The sequence below is a fragment of the Myxocyprinus asiaticus genome, chromosome 34 (genome assembly GCF_019703515.2).
Source record: "Myxocyprinus asiaticus isolate MX2 ecotype Aquarium Trade chromosome 34, UBuf_Myxa_2, whole genome shotgun sequence".
Classification (NCBI taxonomy): Eukaryota; Metazoa; Chordata; class Actinopteri; order Cypriniformes; family Catostomidae; genus Myxocyprinus; species Myxocyprinus asiaticus.
In genome coordinates, this window is record NC_059377.1 from 817,678 (window position 1) to 833,424 (window position 15,747).

At 34.9% G+C, this 15,747-nt stretch overlaps 1 protein-coding gene across 9 annotated transcripts; it reads right to left on the reverse strand.

The window, feature by feature from the left end:
• Window positions 1–860: 860 nt before the first annotated feature.
• LOC127425146 (lysosomal thioesterase PPT2-A-like) lies at window positions 861–15,354 on the reverse strand. 9 transcript variants are annotated; one of them, XM_051670838.1, is made up of 10 exons: window positions 15,045–15,354; window positions 12,617–12,723; window positions 12,133–12,208; window positions 11,357–11,452; window positions 11,008–11,115; window positions 7,839–7,889; window positions 4,542–4,625; window positions 3,165–3,249; window positions 3,003–3,072; window positions 861–1,746 (listed from the first exon to the last, which is right to left on the reverse strand). In XM_051670838.1, the coding sequence occupies exons 1-10, from the start codon at window positions 15,130–15,132 to the stop codon at window positions 1,603–1,605; spliced, it is 909 nt and encodes a 302-aa protein (XP_051526798.1). In that variant the 5' UTR covers window positions 15,133–15,354; the 3' UTR covers window positions 861–1,602. The 9 variants fall into 9 exon arrangements, 7 of the variants coding, with proteins under 7 accessions (XP_051526798.1, XP_051526797.1, XP_051526795.1 ...); XM_051670837.1 differs by having other exon boundaries at window positions 3,003–3,057; window positions 12,094–12,208; XM_051670835.1 differs by having other exon boundaries at window positions 12,094–12,208.
• Window positions 15,355–15,747: the final 393 nt, after the last annotated feature.

A 15,747-nucleotide genomic window follows, 5' to 3' on the forward strand; every position in this document is an offset into this window, starting at 1 on the left:
ACTGATTCTTTTGATTTTTCACTTCTGACAAGTGTTGTCAGAAGACTTCTTTTTGTGGTAAAGTACATTTTAGTTAAATGCTGCTGTTTTCTACTATGTGTTCCATTTGAATATATATCAATTGCGTCAAATAGTTTGTTTGTGGTTTCAACATTACCCAGCTCACTTTTACTTTCATGGTCCTCCCCAAAGTGTTCTCCTCCCTAATAAACTGATGTTTAAATGCTGTGCAATGCTGAATTCTCATTCATATGAATGTGATCCACTAGAGATGTGTGCACAATTACCCATCCTAACAATTTCACCTGCATTTACACACGTGGACATGGTATTCTAAATGTATGATATAGAATATAATGTCAGGCTCTCTCACACACACGTATTCGGAAACTTCTTTTAATCAGGTTAAAGACTGCACATTTAACAAGGGATATAGTGCTGTTAAAAACATAAGTAAGCTTTCAGAGTAAAATGTCCATTTTATGTAAACAGTAAAGCGCATTGCAGCTTAATTCATTTTTACAAAATCTCTATCTGGAGCAGTTTTGTGGTGCTAATATGCATGAACAATATTCAACCAAATCCGTTTTAACAGGAAAGTGTAGTTCAATTGTTAAAACATTTATAATTCAGACAGTACTTTATCCAAAAATACAATTTATAAACACATAAAACAGACCTAAACATTAAAATACACAGAACACTGCAATGATATCAGTAAATATGGCAAAATAGGTTTGTACATCTCCATAGCTCCCAAGTTCATTCCATCTGAATGCATTTGAATCCCACTGTGCTTAAAATTCTCAAAGCCATCTAGTAATAATTCTGAAACTATGTCAACACTATGACTATAACAATTTTTCCCCTTGAGCCGAACCCACATGTTTCTATTACCATAAAACAGTACAAATAATCGTAAATATCCTAAACACTTAAACAGATCAAACAAATTTGTTTTTCAAAGGCAAATCACTTCATGGCCTGGGACAGGCAATTCAAACATTCAAACAATAAAGAAAAATGAGCAATTTTGGGCCTGAGGCTTAAATGATGTGAAGTGAGAGGTAAAGTTACATATCCAGCAATGCTAATGTAATTCCCCTTCCATTTTCGCTCTTATTATCCTTTTTTAACCCTTTAACACATTCTCTCCCTTTTCATAGCATCTGTTACCACAGTCTATCACAGCACTTGGATTTTAGACAAACAAGGACAGAGTAAATCACATGTAAGGCATGAATGTTTCTGCAGCAGTCCTCATCAAACACATAACATCTAAAGCAAAAGACACAAATAAAAATATTTACACACATTAATAAACAGATCCGAACCCTTTTTAACAAGATGAGAAAATGATCCCTCAGGCACAGGTGGTTATTACTTAGATTTAGTGTTTGTGTGTATCTTTTTACACATGCGTTTATATTCTAACAGGTCAACAAAACTGAGTTTGTGTCCAAATTGTAGAGGTATTCGATGGGCACTAACACAGTCATATGTTTTGTCATACTCTGCATTAGCATAATGTAAGAAAATGTACAAGTTTGTATAAATTAATAAAAAAAAGAGCTGTTTTTATGGAGTGTAGAAAATAGGTGTTCATGTAAGCCACTTCTCAATGCAGTTTTTGTACACGGTTTCATTGGAGTGCCAGAGGATGTGTGTGACACCTGCCACTGAACACAAAGCCAAATCTCCTCGAGCGTACAGCGTCTTTAGACCAAACGAGTCCATCAAAAACACCTGAAAAACATCAAACATCCTCAATCAATCCTCAATGCCAGCAACATCTGGAAAAAATTATGAATTTGAGGAAAACAATACGGCGATACATTACGAGAAAATGTGTTATATTGTGAACATAGTCACAGTTAAAGGTATGTTGAGTGTGTTATTGCTTTTCTAAAACAATTACTACATAATAAATATATTAAGAACACAAATTTTTAAGCAAGCTCATAAAATGACATCCTTCCGATATAATCCCCGACATCTAAAATAAGGTTAATAGTTACTAAAACTACGGGTGCTGTGTAGTGATATGGTGAACAGGTGTTTGGCATCATAGCGGTTTAAGCGGTTACCATATCATGCTTTTTTTAAGCACGATTGGAACGCTGTATTGACCAATTAGCATCCAGGACTGGAACTATCCATTTAAAAAAATAAAATTAAGATAGTAACACTTTACATTAATGTTCACTTTGTTAAGGGTTTATAAAGGGGTTCATTGATGACTAATAAGCCATTTACAAATGCATTATAAATCAATGACCTGCCATTTTATGCAGTACATGCTAAATTGTGAGCCATTTTACCTCACATGTTATACAAATGCTTAATAACACTTATTCAGCATTAGTAACCTAGGAAAATGTACCTTAATGTAAAGTGGATACATATGAAGAAGTTTATTAAGGAGTTGCCAACATTAGAAACGTGTACATAAAGTTGAGTATTGTTTAATGGTCAACAGGTTTTATGATATATGCTGTGAATGCACATGAAGAGCTAAAAAAATGCTTTTGCAGAGGACTTTAGGTAACTAGGACTAGGTAAAACCATTCTTTTGACATCAACATAAGGAAAGTGACAATACAAGTGAGTCAAGACAAGACATTACAGTAATGAATAGAAACACCTTTTAATTCCACTATAATAATCTATTTTTGCTACAATGTGGCTTAAATAATTTTGCACATGTAATGTTTTTGATTAATAGAAGTATGAATAAGTGTGTTTATTAAGCAACATGTAAGTTAAAATGGCTCACTATTTGACAAGATATTCATGTTTTTATAACCACATATCAATGATTTATAATGCATTTGTAAATGGTTTATTGGTCATTAACAAACCCTTTTATAAACCCTTAATAAAGGGTATGTTAATGTTAAGTGTTACCATTTAAATTTACACCAAAAAAAGAACATTGTTCAAGTTTTATTTTAATTTTTTTTACAAACAATGCAAAAGAGACAAACTTCAATTCTACTTACTTTCTGGTTTTTCAACTCAACAACAGTTTCATTATCATCATAGAAACCAAACTGACTGAAAAGAAAGAAACTGTAAATGAGACAACATCAAAATGTCTTCATAATGACCACAGTAGATGACTAAAATGTTCCAAGTATGACATAAAAAAGGATTCGACTAACCTGGACTGCCATGGTGTGATGACTCCATCATCCGGGCCGCCGATCAGCACCAGTTTCTTAATGCGCAGGAAGTTTTCTTTCCAAACTGTGTGAGGATATTTCATATGAAATTTTCTTTATCGGGAAATATTCAATTTCAACTTTAAACTGTAGTGTGCATTTTCTGTGCTAACGAGCGGGCTCCAACAGAGACACTGTCTTTAAAGTTGAGAAAATTAACCTACAAATGGTTTACTTATAGTTGTCTCTGCATATCAAGCTAGGATAGGAGAAAGTATTTTAATGGCAAAAAATGTTACATCAGCTTTAATAAGAGAAGATGAATCTTTGAACTTGTCATGTTTACATTTCATTTCAGTTAGTAAAGTACAGTGTACAGAAAAAATAACACAAATAACTACACCATTACTGCTTCTGATCTTATTCCTGAACAAATTGAGTTACATTATCTTTGCTCTGTATTTTTTTAACAATTTACTGCTGAACTAGTGGATGTCACATTAGACTTTTATTTTGACCTCTTGCCCTTCTTGATGTTCGGTTAAAAGGTACTCAGTGGAATAATGTACTCTATCCATTTTGCCCACAGGTGGAAAAATTACTACATTTATATGGACACCAGAAAGCAGGTTATTGCGAGAAAGCAGCGTTCCAGTTTACATGCACAGTATAAGTGCCGTACTCTTTACTCCCGTATACTGTACAGTACATGTGGCTCGGATGGTAAGCAGCTTTACTCCACAGCATTGGAATTTCCCCGTGATGCTTGTGTAAGTAACAAATATGGTATCCGAGGAAAAATTTGCTATTTTATTCTCCATTGCTTCCCTTTTTTCCAGATATTCCAGAGTTGTTGCTGTGTTTGTTTCCTTAACTTACTATCGCAACCTGCAGTGGAATTACGCTTCAATAGTGGGGTTTCCCTCTTATGTAAAACTCTGGGATTCCCCCAATGTACAAGCGGATATACGCAAATGTGAGGGACAGTTGATATTTGACACTGATGTGTATAAATAGGTATAGTTTATAGTGTATGTACTTTTCAAACTGTACTCCCAGAAATGTTTAATTATTTATGCTGTGTTGACTTGTTGTTAGGCTCCATCTTATGACTTTTATTCTCCGGTCTGTTCACGCACATGCGCACACTTCAAAAACTCTTCACTTTTAGCTCAGTTTTTTACATTCTATCAATAATATTTCCATTGAATGTGAAGAGGATACATAACAAATGACAGCACACACTACAAAATACCAAAGTCACTGTCAACCAAGAAGCAAGCTCTGCCACTCGAATCAAAACCACAGAAAGCACACTTACAATCTACATATACATGCTGGAATTTCTAACCCTGGAAGAGTGATGAGTTGTTGTACCGGTTGTGTTTGGATTTGCTCTTTCACTGTTCAGTAAGGCCATATAGTCACTGCTGTTGATGTACATGTCTCTGTGATGAGGATCTGAAAAAATACACTGACACATCACTGAATGTTTCAACATACACAGAATTTCTGAACATGTCAGTGTGACAACTACTTGAAGAAAAAATACCCACTCAAGAATTAACAGTTTTGATGAGTATAAATATGAACGCACAGCTCTTAATGAAGGTAAATGGCCAGAACTCTGTTCTGTAAGGTTATAGATCATTCCTTTGTCAAACCTCATTTAAATGAGAACACAAAAGGAGAAATTCTGGAGACTGTGCTGTTTGTTTCTTTCCTTGTAATTAAACAGAATGAGGACTGAAGCTTTTAAACTTCAGAAAGGATGCAAAATCTCCATAAAATGATCATTAAAGTAGCCCATATGACTGATTGGCTATATTCCAAGTCTTTTGAAACCATATAATAATGTTTTGTGATGAACAGAGTGAAATTTAAATCATTATTCACTGAAAATCTTGGCATCTGCACTTTAACTTTAAAATGTGTAAATGGTGACAGAATTTTCATCTTTGGGACTGGGAGAACTATTCCTTTAAGAAATTAAATGATTAATATTTTCCTCTGCTGTGTATTTATGCATTTATGTCTGTATGTACAGCTAAAGTCAGAAGTTTCCATACAGTTAGGTTGGAGTCATTAAAACTAATTTTTAACCACTCCACAGATTTAATATTAGCAAACTATAGTTTTGTCAAGTCATGACACAAGTAATTTTTCCAAAAATTGTTTACAGACAGATTGTTTCACTTTTATTTGACTATATCACAATTCTAGTGGGTCAGAAGTTTACATACACTAAGTTAACTGTGCCTTTAAGCAGCTTGGAAAATTCCAGATAATGATGTCAAGCCTTTAGACAATTAGCTTCTGATAGGAGGTGTACTGAATTGGAGGTGTACCTGTGAATGTATTTTAAGGCCTAGCTTCAAACTCAGTGCCTCTTTGCTTGACATCATGGGAAAATCAAAAGAAATCAGCCAAAAAATTGTGGATCACCACAAGTCTGGTTCATCCTTGGGAGCAATTTCCAAATGCCTGAAAGTACTACATTCATCTGCACAAACAATAGTACACAAGTATAAACACCATGGGACCACGCAGCCATCATACCGCTCAGGAAGGAGATGCATTCTGTCTCCTAGAGATGAACGTAGGATCCTTGTGAAGATGCTGGAGGAGACAGGTGGACAAGTATCTATATCCACAGTAAAACGAGTCCTATATCCACATAACCTGAAAGGCTGCTCAGCAAGGAAGAAGCCACTGCTCTAAAACCGCCATAAAAAAGCCAGACTACAGTTTGCAAGTGCACATGGGGACAAAGATCTTTCTTTTTGGAGAAATGTCCTCTGGTCTGATGAAACAAAAATGTAACTGTTTGGCCATAATGACCATCGTTATGTTTGGAGGAAAAAGGGTGAGGCTTGCAAGCTGAAGAACACCATCCCAACCGTGAAGCATGGGGGTGGCAGCATCATGTTGTGGGGGTGCTTTACTGCAGGAGGTACTGGTGAACGTCAAAAATAGATGGCATCATGAGGAAGGAAAATTATGTGGATATATTGAAGCAACATCTCAAGACATCAGCCAGGAAGTTAAAGCTTGGTCGCAAATGGGTCTTCCAAATGGACAACAACCCCAAGCATACCTCCAAAGTTGTGGCAAAATGGCTTAAGGACAACAAAGTCAAGGTATTGCAGTGGCCATCACAAAGCCCTGACCTCAATCCGATAGAAAATTTGTGGGCAGAACTGAAAAAGCGTGTGCGAGCAAGGAGGCCTACAAACCTGACACTGTTACACCAGTTCTGTCTGGAAGAATGGGCCAAAATTCCAGCAACTTATTGTGAGAAGCTTGTGGAAGGCTACCCAAAACGCTTGACCCAAGTTAAACAATTTAAAGGCAATGCTACCAAATACTAACAAAGTGTATGCAAACTTCTGACCCACTGGGAATGTGATGAAAGAAATAAAAGCTGAAATAAATAATTCTCTCTACTATTATTCTGACATTTCACATTCTTAAAATAAAGTAGTGATCCTATCTGACCTAAGACAGGGAATGTTTTCTACGATTAAATGTCAGGAATTGTGAAAAACTGAGTTTAAAAGTATTTGGCTAAAGTGTATGTAAACTTCTGACTACAACTGTATGTAAGGGCTGGGTATTGATACAGGTTTCCCGATTTGATTTGGATTTACCAGCTCTCGATCGATTTCCAATTTTGATTCGATATTGATTCATATGGTTATATTTAAGTTATAATTAGAGCCCGACTGATATGGGATTTCTGAAACCGATACCGATTTTAGAGAGGGAAAATTCACAGATTACCGATATGGTGACCGATATAGCTAATTTTTGAGCTGGAATGAAAACAGACATTTTCTATGTAGACTTTTCACAGATTTTGCACTGATATGACTATGCAAAGGTACTCGCAAGGCTGCTTTCTTAAACAAATATTTTTATCAAAGAACATTTGACATTATTATTATACATTGTCAACAAATTCTAGAAATGAACACTGAGAAAATAAAGAATAAATAAAAATACAATAAATAGCTATATAAAAATCAGTACTGTATAAGTAAATTGCCCACCATTAAAATAAAGAATAAATAAAAATAAAATAAATAGCTTAATTAACATCAGTACTGTATGTTTAGTACAAGTCAATTGCTGACCATTTAAATAAAGAATAAAAATACAATAAATAGCTAAATAAACATCAGTACTGTATGTTTATCAGTCAAATGCTGACCATTAAAATAAAGAATAAATTCAAATAAAATATATAGCTAAATAAACATCAGTACTGTTTAGTAATCAGTCAATGGCTGACCATTAAAATAAAGACTAAATTAAAATAAAATAAATAGCTAAATAAACATCAGGGGCCAGTTGCACCAGCTATAGTACGTTACAACTGAGACTAGTTGTGGCATAAATGGGCACTAAGTTACATTTTACGCTTTACTAAATATTTGAGCGTTGCACCATTACATTTATGTAGGACGTAACCCTACACTAAATATATACAGCAGCCTCCGACCAGGAGTAACTGATTAAATAAAAAAGTCATTTTTATGTCATATAATGACATCAATGAGCTCATGTTTTGCGTGACAGGCATCAGTCCTTTCGACATATATGATGGTGTTGGCATTTACACTCATTTACATTTAGGAGAGAGAGAAAAAAAACAACAAAAAAAAAACTTACTTTTAAGCGGCTCTTCATCATGAAACAGTGCCGTTTTTAGGGTGCGTCGCCCTGTGTCAAGTTTCAACACATTAAAAAAATATATATAGGTTATTAAAACTAATAACTGTCTATTTTTCCAGACTGTTGTATTAGTATTTATCACCCCTCATTTATTTTAGATACAGTACCTATATATTATTATTTACACAGGGCGAATATACTATTTATTAAATCTACTTTTATTACGCATCCTATTTTAATGTCTGGAAAACCATACTTTTAAATATTACATTTTGTAAATGCAACGAGTGGAATTGTTCGGTTGAAGGGGGTACCAAACTGTGAATCCTGAACAAAACAGTTTGGTGAATACAAGGGATGTGCGATACTAGTCGAATAAACGGTTCTGATGCTGCTAGTCGACACTGGAATTACTAGTCGGTTAATATTTCCCCCCATTAAACTGATGATAATTTTTACACATTTACGTTTGGCTTTATATTTTTACAGAGGCTGCACTTAAATTACTGTCCTATTAATGTTACATATTTTAAATAGAATTAATAATACAAATATTATTTAAAAAAAAGAGGATATCTGGAGCAGATACAGAGTTTAATTTCACCTCAGGCTGCGCGTGCTTCTTCCCTCTCTCACTCGCGGCGCACACAGGAAAATGTCCTCTCGCTAGACAAGAAAACAGCAAAGTAGTCATGAAATCACTTCGGTGGTGCGGGAATCGGCCTTCCAAATATTTGAAAGTCCCTAAGGATGTTTTCACATTTGAGTCTTCTTTACATCTGTGCATGCTTGGATGTTATTTTTCTGCTGAGCGGGCTTTTTCAAGCACAGGATAGACGCCTCAGGTGAGTCAAGTCCCGTCCATGTCGACGTGTTAATTTTACTCATCAAAAAATTTATGCTTTTGAGTAAGTAGCCTAGAAAATAACTGTTTTGGACTAGGTATGCCATTTTTTTAATCTGCTGATTAAGAAGGCTGTTTTCAAGGAGGTGCTGACTGCTTAACGTGTTAAACTATATTTTATTCTGTGTGCACGTCATGTTTAGAGTACATTAGGTTTATTGCAGGCTACGTCACAGGCCTATTTTTTTTTTTTTTTACATCGTAACTGTTATTGGTTAACGTTCTTTACCAAACAGCTGTCATATTAGATCAATGGTTAATGCACGACTGCACGTCGTGAAATACATGCAACTTTTCAGCGCATTTTTTTCTCTCTCGTAGATTTGGCTTAGTCTGCCTGTTAATTATTTTCAAAAATGTCCTGATTGTTTTAATATGTTGAGTAACTTTTACTTGGTGATTTCCATTTAGAACAGGCTTTTAGGGTTGTTCCACTGATCCTGCACTATTCATTCAATTGTTTTCAATAAATATGTCTATTAAATATTCGCTAACGTTGATTCAGTGAATGCGTATCATGTTCTATATTTAATGTACAATGATCGTAATTCAAGGCTGTATGTATTTCACAAACTAGTTAGCAATTTAAGGAAAAGAGACCACTCAAATCCACACCGTTTAACTTCGCCCTGTCTGCAGAACCACCATCAGCTCAGAGTCAGCTCTGTATACAATGGAGTCGGAGCGCGCTCTGCTGGACAAACTATGCTATGACACCAATTCTAAAGCATTGTTTTCTGCATTATACGTTCTGAAAAAAAGTTTTCATATCCGTACATATCGGTAAAATATATGCCGATACTGATATATCGGTGAAAGGCTACTATCGGCCGATAATATTGGCTGACCGATATATCGGTCGGGCACTAGTTATAATGTCCCTTTTGCTTACATATGAAATAAATTCTCTCCAAGCTAATGCTGTTAATTAAACAGGGGATTAAGGTTCATTACGAAAATATTAATTTTGCTAATTATATTTTTAGTATTTTATCACTTTGGTTACATTTTAGTTTAACAAATCCATGAATTAAATCAATAAATATATTTTATTGCATATATTATTTGTTGTTACATGTTTTTTGTTTTAATTGCATTATTTTTACTATTTACAGGCATTTACATTAATTTGTTGAACATGTGCTAAAAACAGGTACTGTCTCTTTAAAAAAATGGCATTTCTGTAAAAAGTATCTGTAAATAAGGATAAAGACTCGAATGGCATCATCTCATCCGTGCTATACCTGATTAAAATGAAATGTTTTTGTTTTTTGGTTTTTTTATCAACAGCTGACTGTAGAGAACAGAAAGTTTGTTAAGAGACATTATTACATGACAAATATGTTGCATTGCGTTACATGTTGTGTGGATCTCGTCTTTAGACACATACATTACACAGAACAACTTTTACTCTCAACACAAAGTGAAAAAATCTCGCTGCTGAATACTACACCACTATACTACACAATCACTGGTGAGTGAAATCTGAACATTATGGAGGTGGGGGCATGGTTGAGCGCCAATTTGTGAATGGAGAGCGAGACCAGAAAATGAGGAAGCGGGAGCCAACGTATTTCCACCTTCTCTCGACTTTTATTTTTAAAGCACTTTTCAGTGTACCAACGAAAAATGTCCACATAAACAAAAACACACACAACTCCAATGTGTCACTCCTCTCTCCCATGTGGCTCTCAGCTCCCTTTTAACTCTCTGTCACCTCTCACTGCAACACAGAACAGCTGTTAGTAAATTGCCCGCAGGTGTAACTCCTTACAGCTCTCATCTCCCGGTCTCGCTCTCCATTCACAAATCGGCTCTGGACCTCCACAACATTTACCAGCCAGTTGCCAAATATATACATTTTTGGCGCATAGCACAAAATTTGGTTGCAAATACGAGTGATTTCCTCTCATTGAAGAAGAGGGTTGCGCATAAAGTAGATATCGATATCGAGATTGTTCAAATGAGGATCGCGATGCATTGTAAAATCGCTATTTTTACCCACCCTTAATGTATGTATGGACTCGGTTTGTTAAATTTGCCATTAATTTAATACTATTAATAATAATGTTTATGAAACAAAAATACAGACATGATGCCAGTATAGGCAGTGTTTTGGCCCTTTACTGAACAACTGCACTGACAAGAGATTAATTGACAGTCGATAAGATTAATCAACTAAATTATAAATGACATAAATGACCTGACTCCTCCCTGAGCTCTTCTGATTCTATGAATTAATGAGTGTTATCCATTACTCACCGTTCCAGTAGTTACAGATGGAGATTCTCTGGCCCACTGAAGTGTAGCACACGTGATACAGATTGGATTTGACAAACTGTGGGAACAGGTACTTCAGATAATCTGTGTCTGAAACAAAAGAGCAAAATGTGAAACATGAACAAAATCTTCTCTCTGGACTGGAGCATAAACTCCCAAAACATTCATTTCCAGAGAGAAAGACAAAAGTTCCTTTAATGAATTCACATGTCACTCAACATTTGTATTTTAACATTTAACTTGGTCAACAGGTCTGTGAATGTGTTCCTCAGCAGAACTAGATCTGTTTATCAGCTAAACTGCTGATCTCCCTCAGAGTGAAATATGTTACCTCCATACTGTCCTGCCTGTGGTGAAGAGAGCGATATAAAAGAGTGCACATTATGGTCTGGAAGTGTGGACAAAATTCCTCGACATACCAGGCCACCTGCAGCACACACAGATGGATGTCCTCATGTGAAAAAATTAAAACACAAAGTATGTGCTAAAATGAGAACGGTGTTATCAAGAAAAAATTAAAAGGTGAAAATTAAACTGTTGACGTGCATTATACACTTGAGAAATGCAGTGGTCCGTGATCTTATAAATGTCTAGTTTTTTTATGACAATCATGCAGGGCTAAATTCTTTAGAAAACAGAAGCATGAATGTTGGTATACATGTTAAAAAAAAAAAAAAAAAAAATGCCTAGAACACTACCATGTCACATTTGACCTCAAAATCAAAACAAAGAAATAAAAAAATAATATTTTGCATTAAAAAAATGAAGCCTCTTTTTAGGGCCATTAATATTTTATTGCACTGTGAAATTATTTTCATGACAAACATTGTCCCCATAATTTCTCATTACTGAAATATTTTCATTTTGAACTACCATTTTTCCATGACCATTTGTGATGTTGGAAACAGATTTTTAAAAATCATTTTGATTCAGAACATTTAGACTAAATCATTGAAAAGAACAGATTCAAAATAATGATTCACTGCCAAATCAGATATCACTTTGGGTTGTGAGCACGTTTTACTCAACACAAGCGCAATATCTATCTCATGAAATATTTTAAAGCACCTAGAAAAAATATATATTCATTGCAGAAATGTTCATGACTTTTGAGACTGTATTCATTTCCATGACTTATCCAGGCCTGGATATTTCCAGGTATTCCATTTAGGCACACTGAACACTGTAATGCAAAAAAAAAGAAGAGATATATTTTTTTCAATTGTTAAGTATTTACACTTCATGGTAGTATTTGTTGTCCTGTCTTTATTTTTTGCTGATTTAAATTAAAAAATTGCTGTATTACAGTAATTTTGCTGTCTAATAGAGTAAAATAGTAAAATAGAGTAATGGAATAGTAATGAGAATGTAATCAGTATTGAGAATAATGGCAATAACAAAAAAGAAAAACATTACAGTCATAAGGGGGGAAACGCACTTAATTGTCATAACAATAATGTCACAATGCAAAAAATCTTTCAAAAAGGTGTCATTTTCTTTATGCGAAACATAATTTATTATTTTTTCTTTTGATTCTGGGGACTTGTTTACATACACACAGTTCTCTTGCATTCAGATCTAACACACAGACCTTGCGAGTAGCAGATGAGGTGGACGCCGTCAGCTGCATTTTGCATGATAGGATATATGGCTTCAGTGAAGCCCTCCACCTGCTTCCAGAGCGGCTGCAGACTGGCACTACGGTCAAACAGATCGATGACCAACACATTAGTGCCTGGGTGAGACTGAGATATGACAAGAAAAAGAGACACATGCAGAGAAAACACACATCAGTTTCAGTGTTAAACACATGCACACGATGCTGTCCTCTGCATTCACAGACTGTCAGATCAATGTTTGTTTATCACATGTATTTTCCAGTTCCTTCAGTTGTGAATTCCCTATTACACAACATTACAGCAGCAAAACAGCTTTCACATGACATCAGGCACCTGACTGAGGTATTTACAGTTAGGGTTAGAGGAATTTCCAGGCTATAAAAGCACACTGTACTAGGGCTGTACAATTATGACAAAAATCATAACTGTCGATTATTTCTCTTGATAATGTAATTGATATTAATAGAATTTACATTAACAACATTATTTGTTTAGGGCAACTGCTCGCCATATTCTTTACTTAGCCTACACATCCAAAACAAGCCAAGAAGTGTGTTCATGCGAGATATAAAACACGTATCAGACTGACAGCAATAAATTCACTCTTTAGCACAGTCTGATAGTCATATGGAGTCTGTGTGTGCAGAATTCTGCAGAATTACAAATTTCCACACAGTCTCTGCTCCATGTGTGTTTGTTTATTATATATTTTGGCTAATTTTATAATACCTTCAGCAGCCAATATGACTGTTGCACACTCAACTCAGCTTCACACAATTTACCAAAAAATTTAAAATTTTGATTTTGATCTTTTTTTTTTTTTCTGGTGAAAGAAATACATAATTTGTTCTTCAGACATTCCTCTTTAAATACAATAAGTATCAGCTTCATACAATGTTACCCACATCTGGTTTTTAACCATTGAAAATGGGTAAAATTCAACAATTTGCACATGGAGCCACACTGAGATCCCCATATCTCTGGGACTGATCCATATAGGGCCTTATAAATGAAGATACCAAAAGAACCTAAATTACCAGAATCTAAAAGGATATTAAGATATCTTGAATATTTCTTGAGTTACAGCATGCCAACTTTGGAAAAACAAACACAAAAAGAATTGTCACCATTGGCATATAATGCAAGGATTGCTCAAGTCAACTAATTTTAGTAACTGACCTACCAATCTCTGTGTAAAAATAAAATAATGATGCTGACCCCTTTCTATGGTTATTTTTTTATTTTTTATCTGTGGTTTTGCTCCAAAATCATATGTTCATCATATTTTCAAAATCATATTTTTATCCCCCTCTACAAAATAAAGTAAATATTAATCCATGGCATTTAATATTTTGTCTTTCATCTTCATTTATGTATTTCTTTCACCAGAATGTTTTTTTTTTATAAAATTTTGAGCTGGGGACCTCTGGTTGAGTTGACATGGAATAACTCCACTGCATTCATGTACCTGATTGGCTACAATGCTCAATGTTGCAAAAAACAAGTTATAAATAGAACATTTAGAACAACTGGAGTAGCCTATATTTGGAGTAGACTATATTTGCACTGTACATAACAGATTTGTATTTTCACTGTTCATAACAGATTGTATTAGATTTGCACTACCCTTGTGTATGTATGTATGTGTGTGTCTGTACGTATGTGTATAATTATTTTTTATTATTATCTATGTCTTGCTGCTGTTTTTGTATTGTTGTACACTGGAAGCTCCTGTCACCAAGAAAAATTCCTTGTATGTGTAAGCATACTTGGCAATAAAGCTGATTCTGATCTAAAAGGACTTCTGTAATTGACACGCATTATTATTAGTTAATGACAGCATCTGTAAATGGAATCTTTTTTTAAATGGAATTTTTACATATGAAATGGATTACATTTTTTTAATTTATTTTGCATAAAGAAAATGAAGCCTAAGCTACATTTAGGATCATTAAGATTTTTATTTTCAGGACACTTCAGCACATTTTACCCTCCAATTCTCATTCCCATAACAAAAAATATTTTCTCTACTGTATAACAGTAAAAATTATGCTGTTGTACATGTTTTTTCCCCATTGCGCTAATTAGAATTTCTACATGCAAAATATATTTTTTTATTTTTTATTTTTGAGTAAAATAGGTCCAGGTCGGTTTTTTCTCACAGTTTCGTGAGAATCACCCACATATCAAAATATAAAGATACTCTCAAGTATCATTACAATCTGATACCATCACTTTTTGCCAGGGTTATTCTAAACACTATTATTACATGTCTCTGTAGTAGTTATGACAGTCACTGTGTGTTTATTGACCTTGTGAAAATTTACAGATGTGATAGGCTTCATAACAGGTACAAGAGAGTATACTAAAGCTGACAGCTGGATGACATTAATGGTTTACCTGGTTGATGAATTTGTTCAGGTTGATAAAGTTTGCAGAACTGTCGAAGAGTCCATGAACAACGATCACCGGTTTGTACGCGACACATACACACAACACACACACTGCGAGCAGAGACCACATGCACACTCCTTTCATCAGCATAATAACAGTGCTGAGAAAAACACAAATATTGATCAAAACGATTAAAATTTAACGCTAAAAACAAAACAATAAAATCAACAGTAATTGGTTATTTCACTCGCAGCTGCCATATTGATCGACATCTGTTGTTACAACCGGTTAATGCATCAACATCAACAACCTGCACTACGCCACATCCGGTTTGACTAAACGGCCGGTCGTGCCTAGAAGGGATCCCTCTCGTCAATCTCGCGAGATTCTAACACGGCGCACGGAAACGAGGAGCGTTCGTAAAAGATTATTTTAAATTGTCTGTTTTAATGAAAAGTCAGTTCTGATGACCACTTCAAGCTCTAAAATAAATATTTCACATCATAAATTAGGGTTTGACTGGGTGGTCAAGTGGTAATATTTCGCCCCTTGTATAAGAAGTCCCTGGTTCTAATTCACTCAGATGCAACTTACAAAGATTGCATCCGCACTTCATTGGAGGTATATCTTGAGTGGGGGCACATTTGTTTGCATTTTTCTTTGCGATTCGACTGGAAAGGAGCGTGAGCTGTGGAACACGAACAAAATC

Excerpts from the sequence above, each read along its gene's own strand:
- LOC127425146 (XM_051670835.1), bottom strand. The coding sequence starts at position 15,132 with ATGTGTCGCGTACAAACCGGTGATCGTTGTTCATGGACTCTTCGACAG. Across the intron at positions 3,250-4,541 it reads AGCAAATCCAAACACAACCG|TTTGGAAAGAAAACTTCCTG; the intron begins GTACAACAACTC and ends ATCCTCACACAG. Across the intron at positions 3,073-3,164 it reads ATCACACCATGGCAGTCCAG|TTTCTTTCTTTTCAGTCAGT; the intron begins GTTAGTCGAATC and ends TCTCATTTACAG.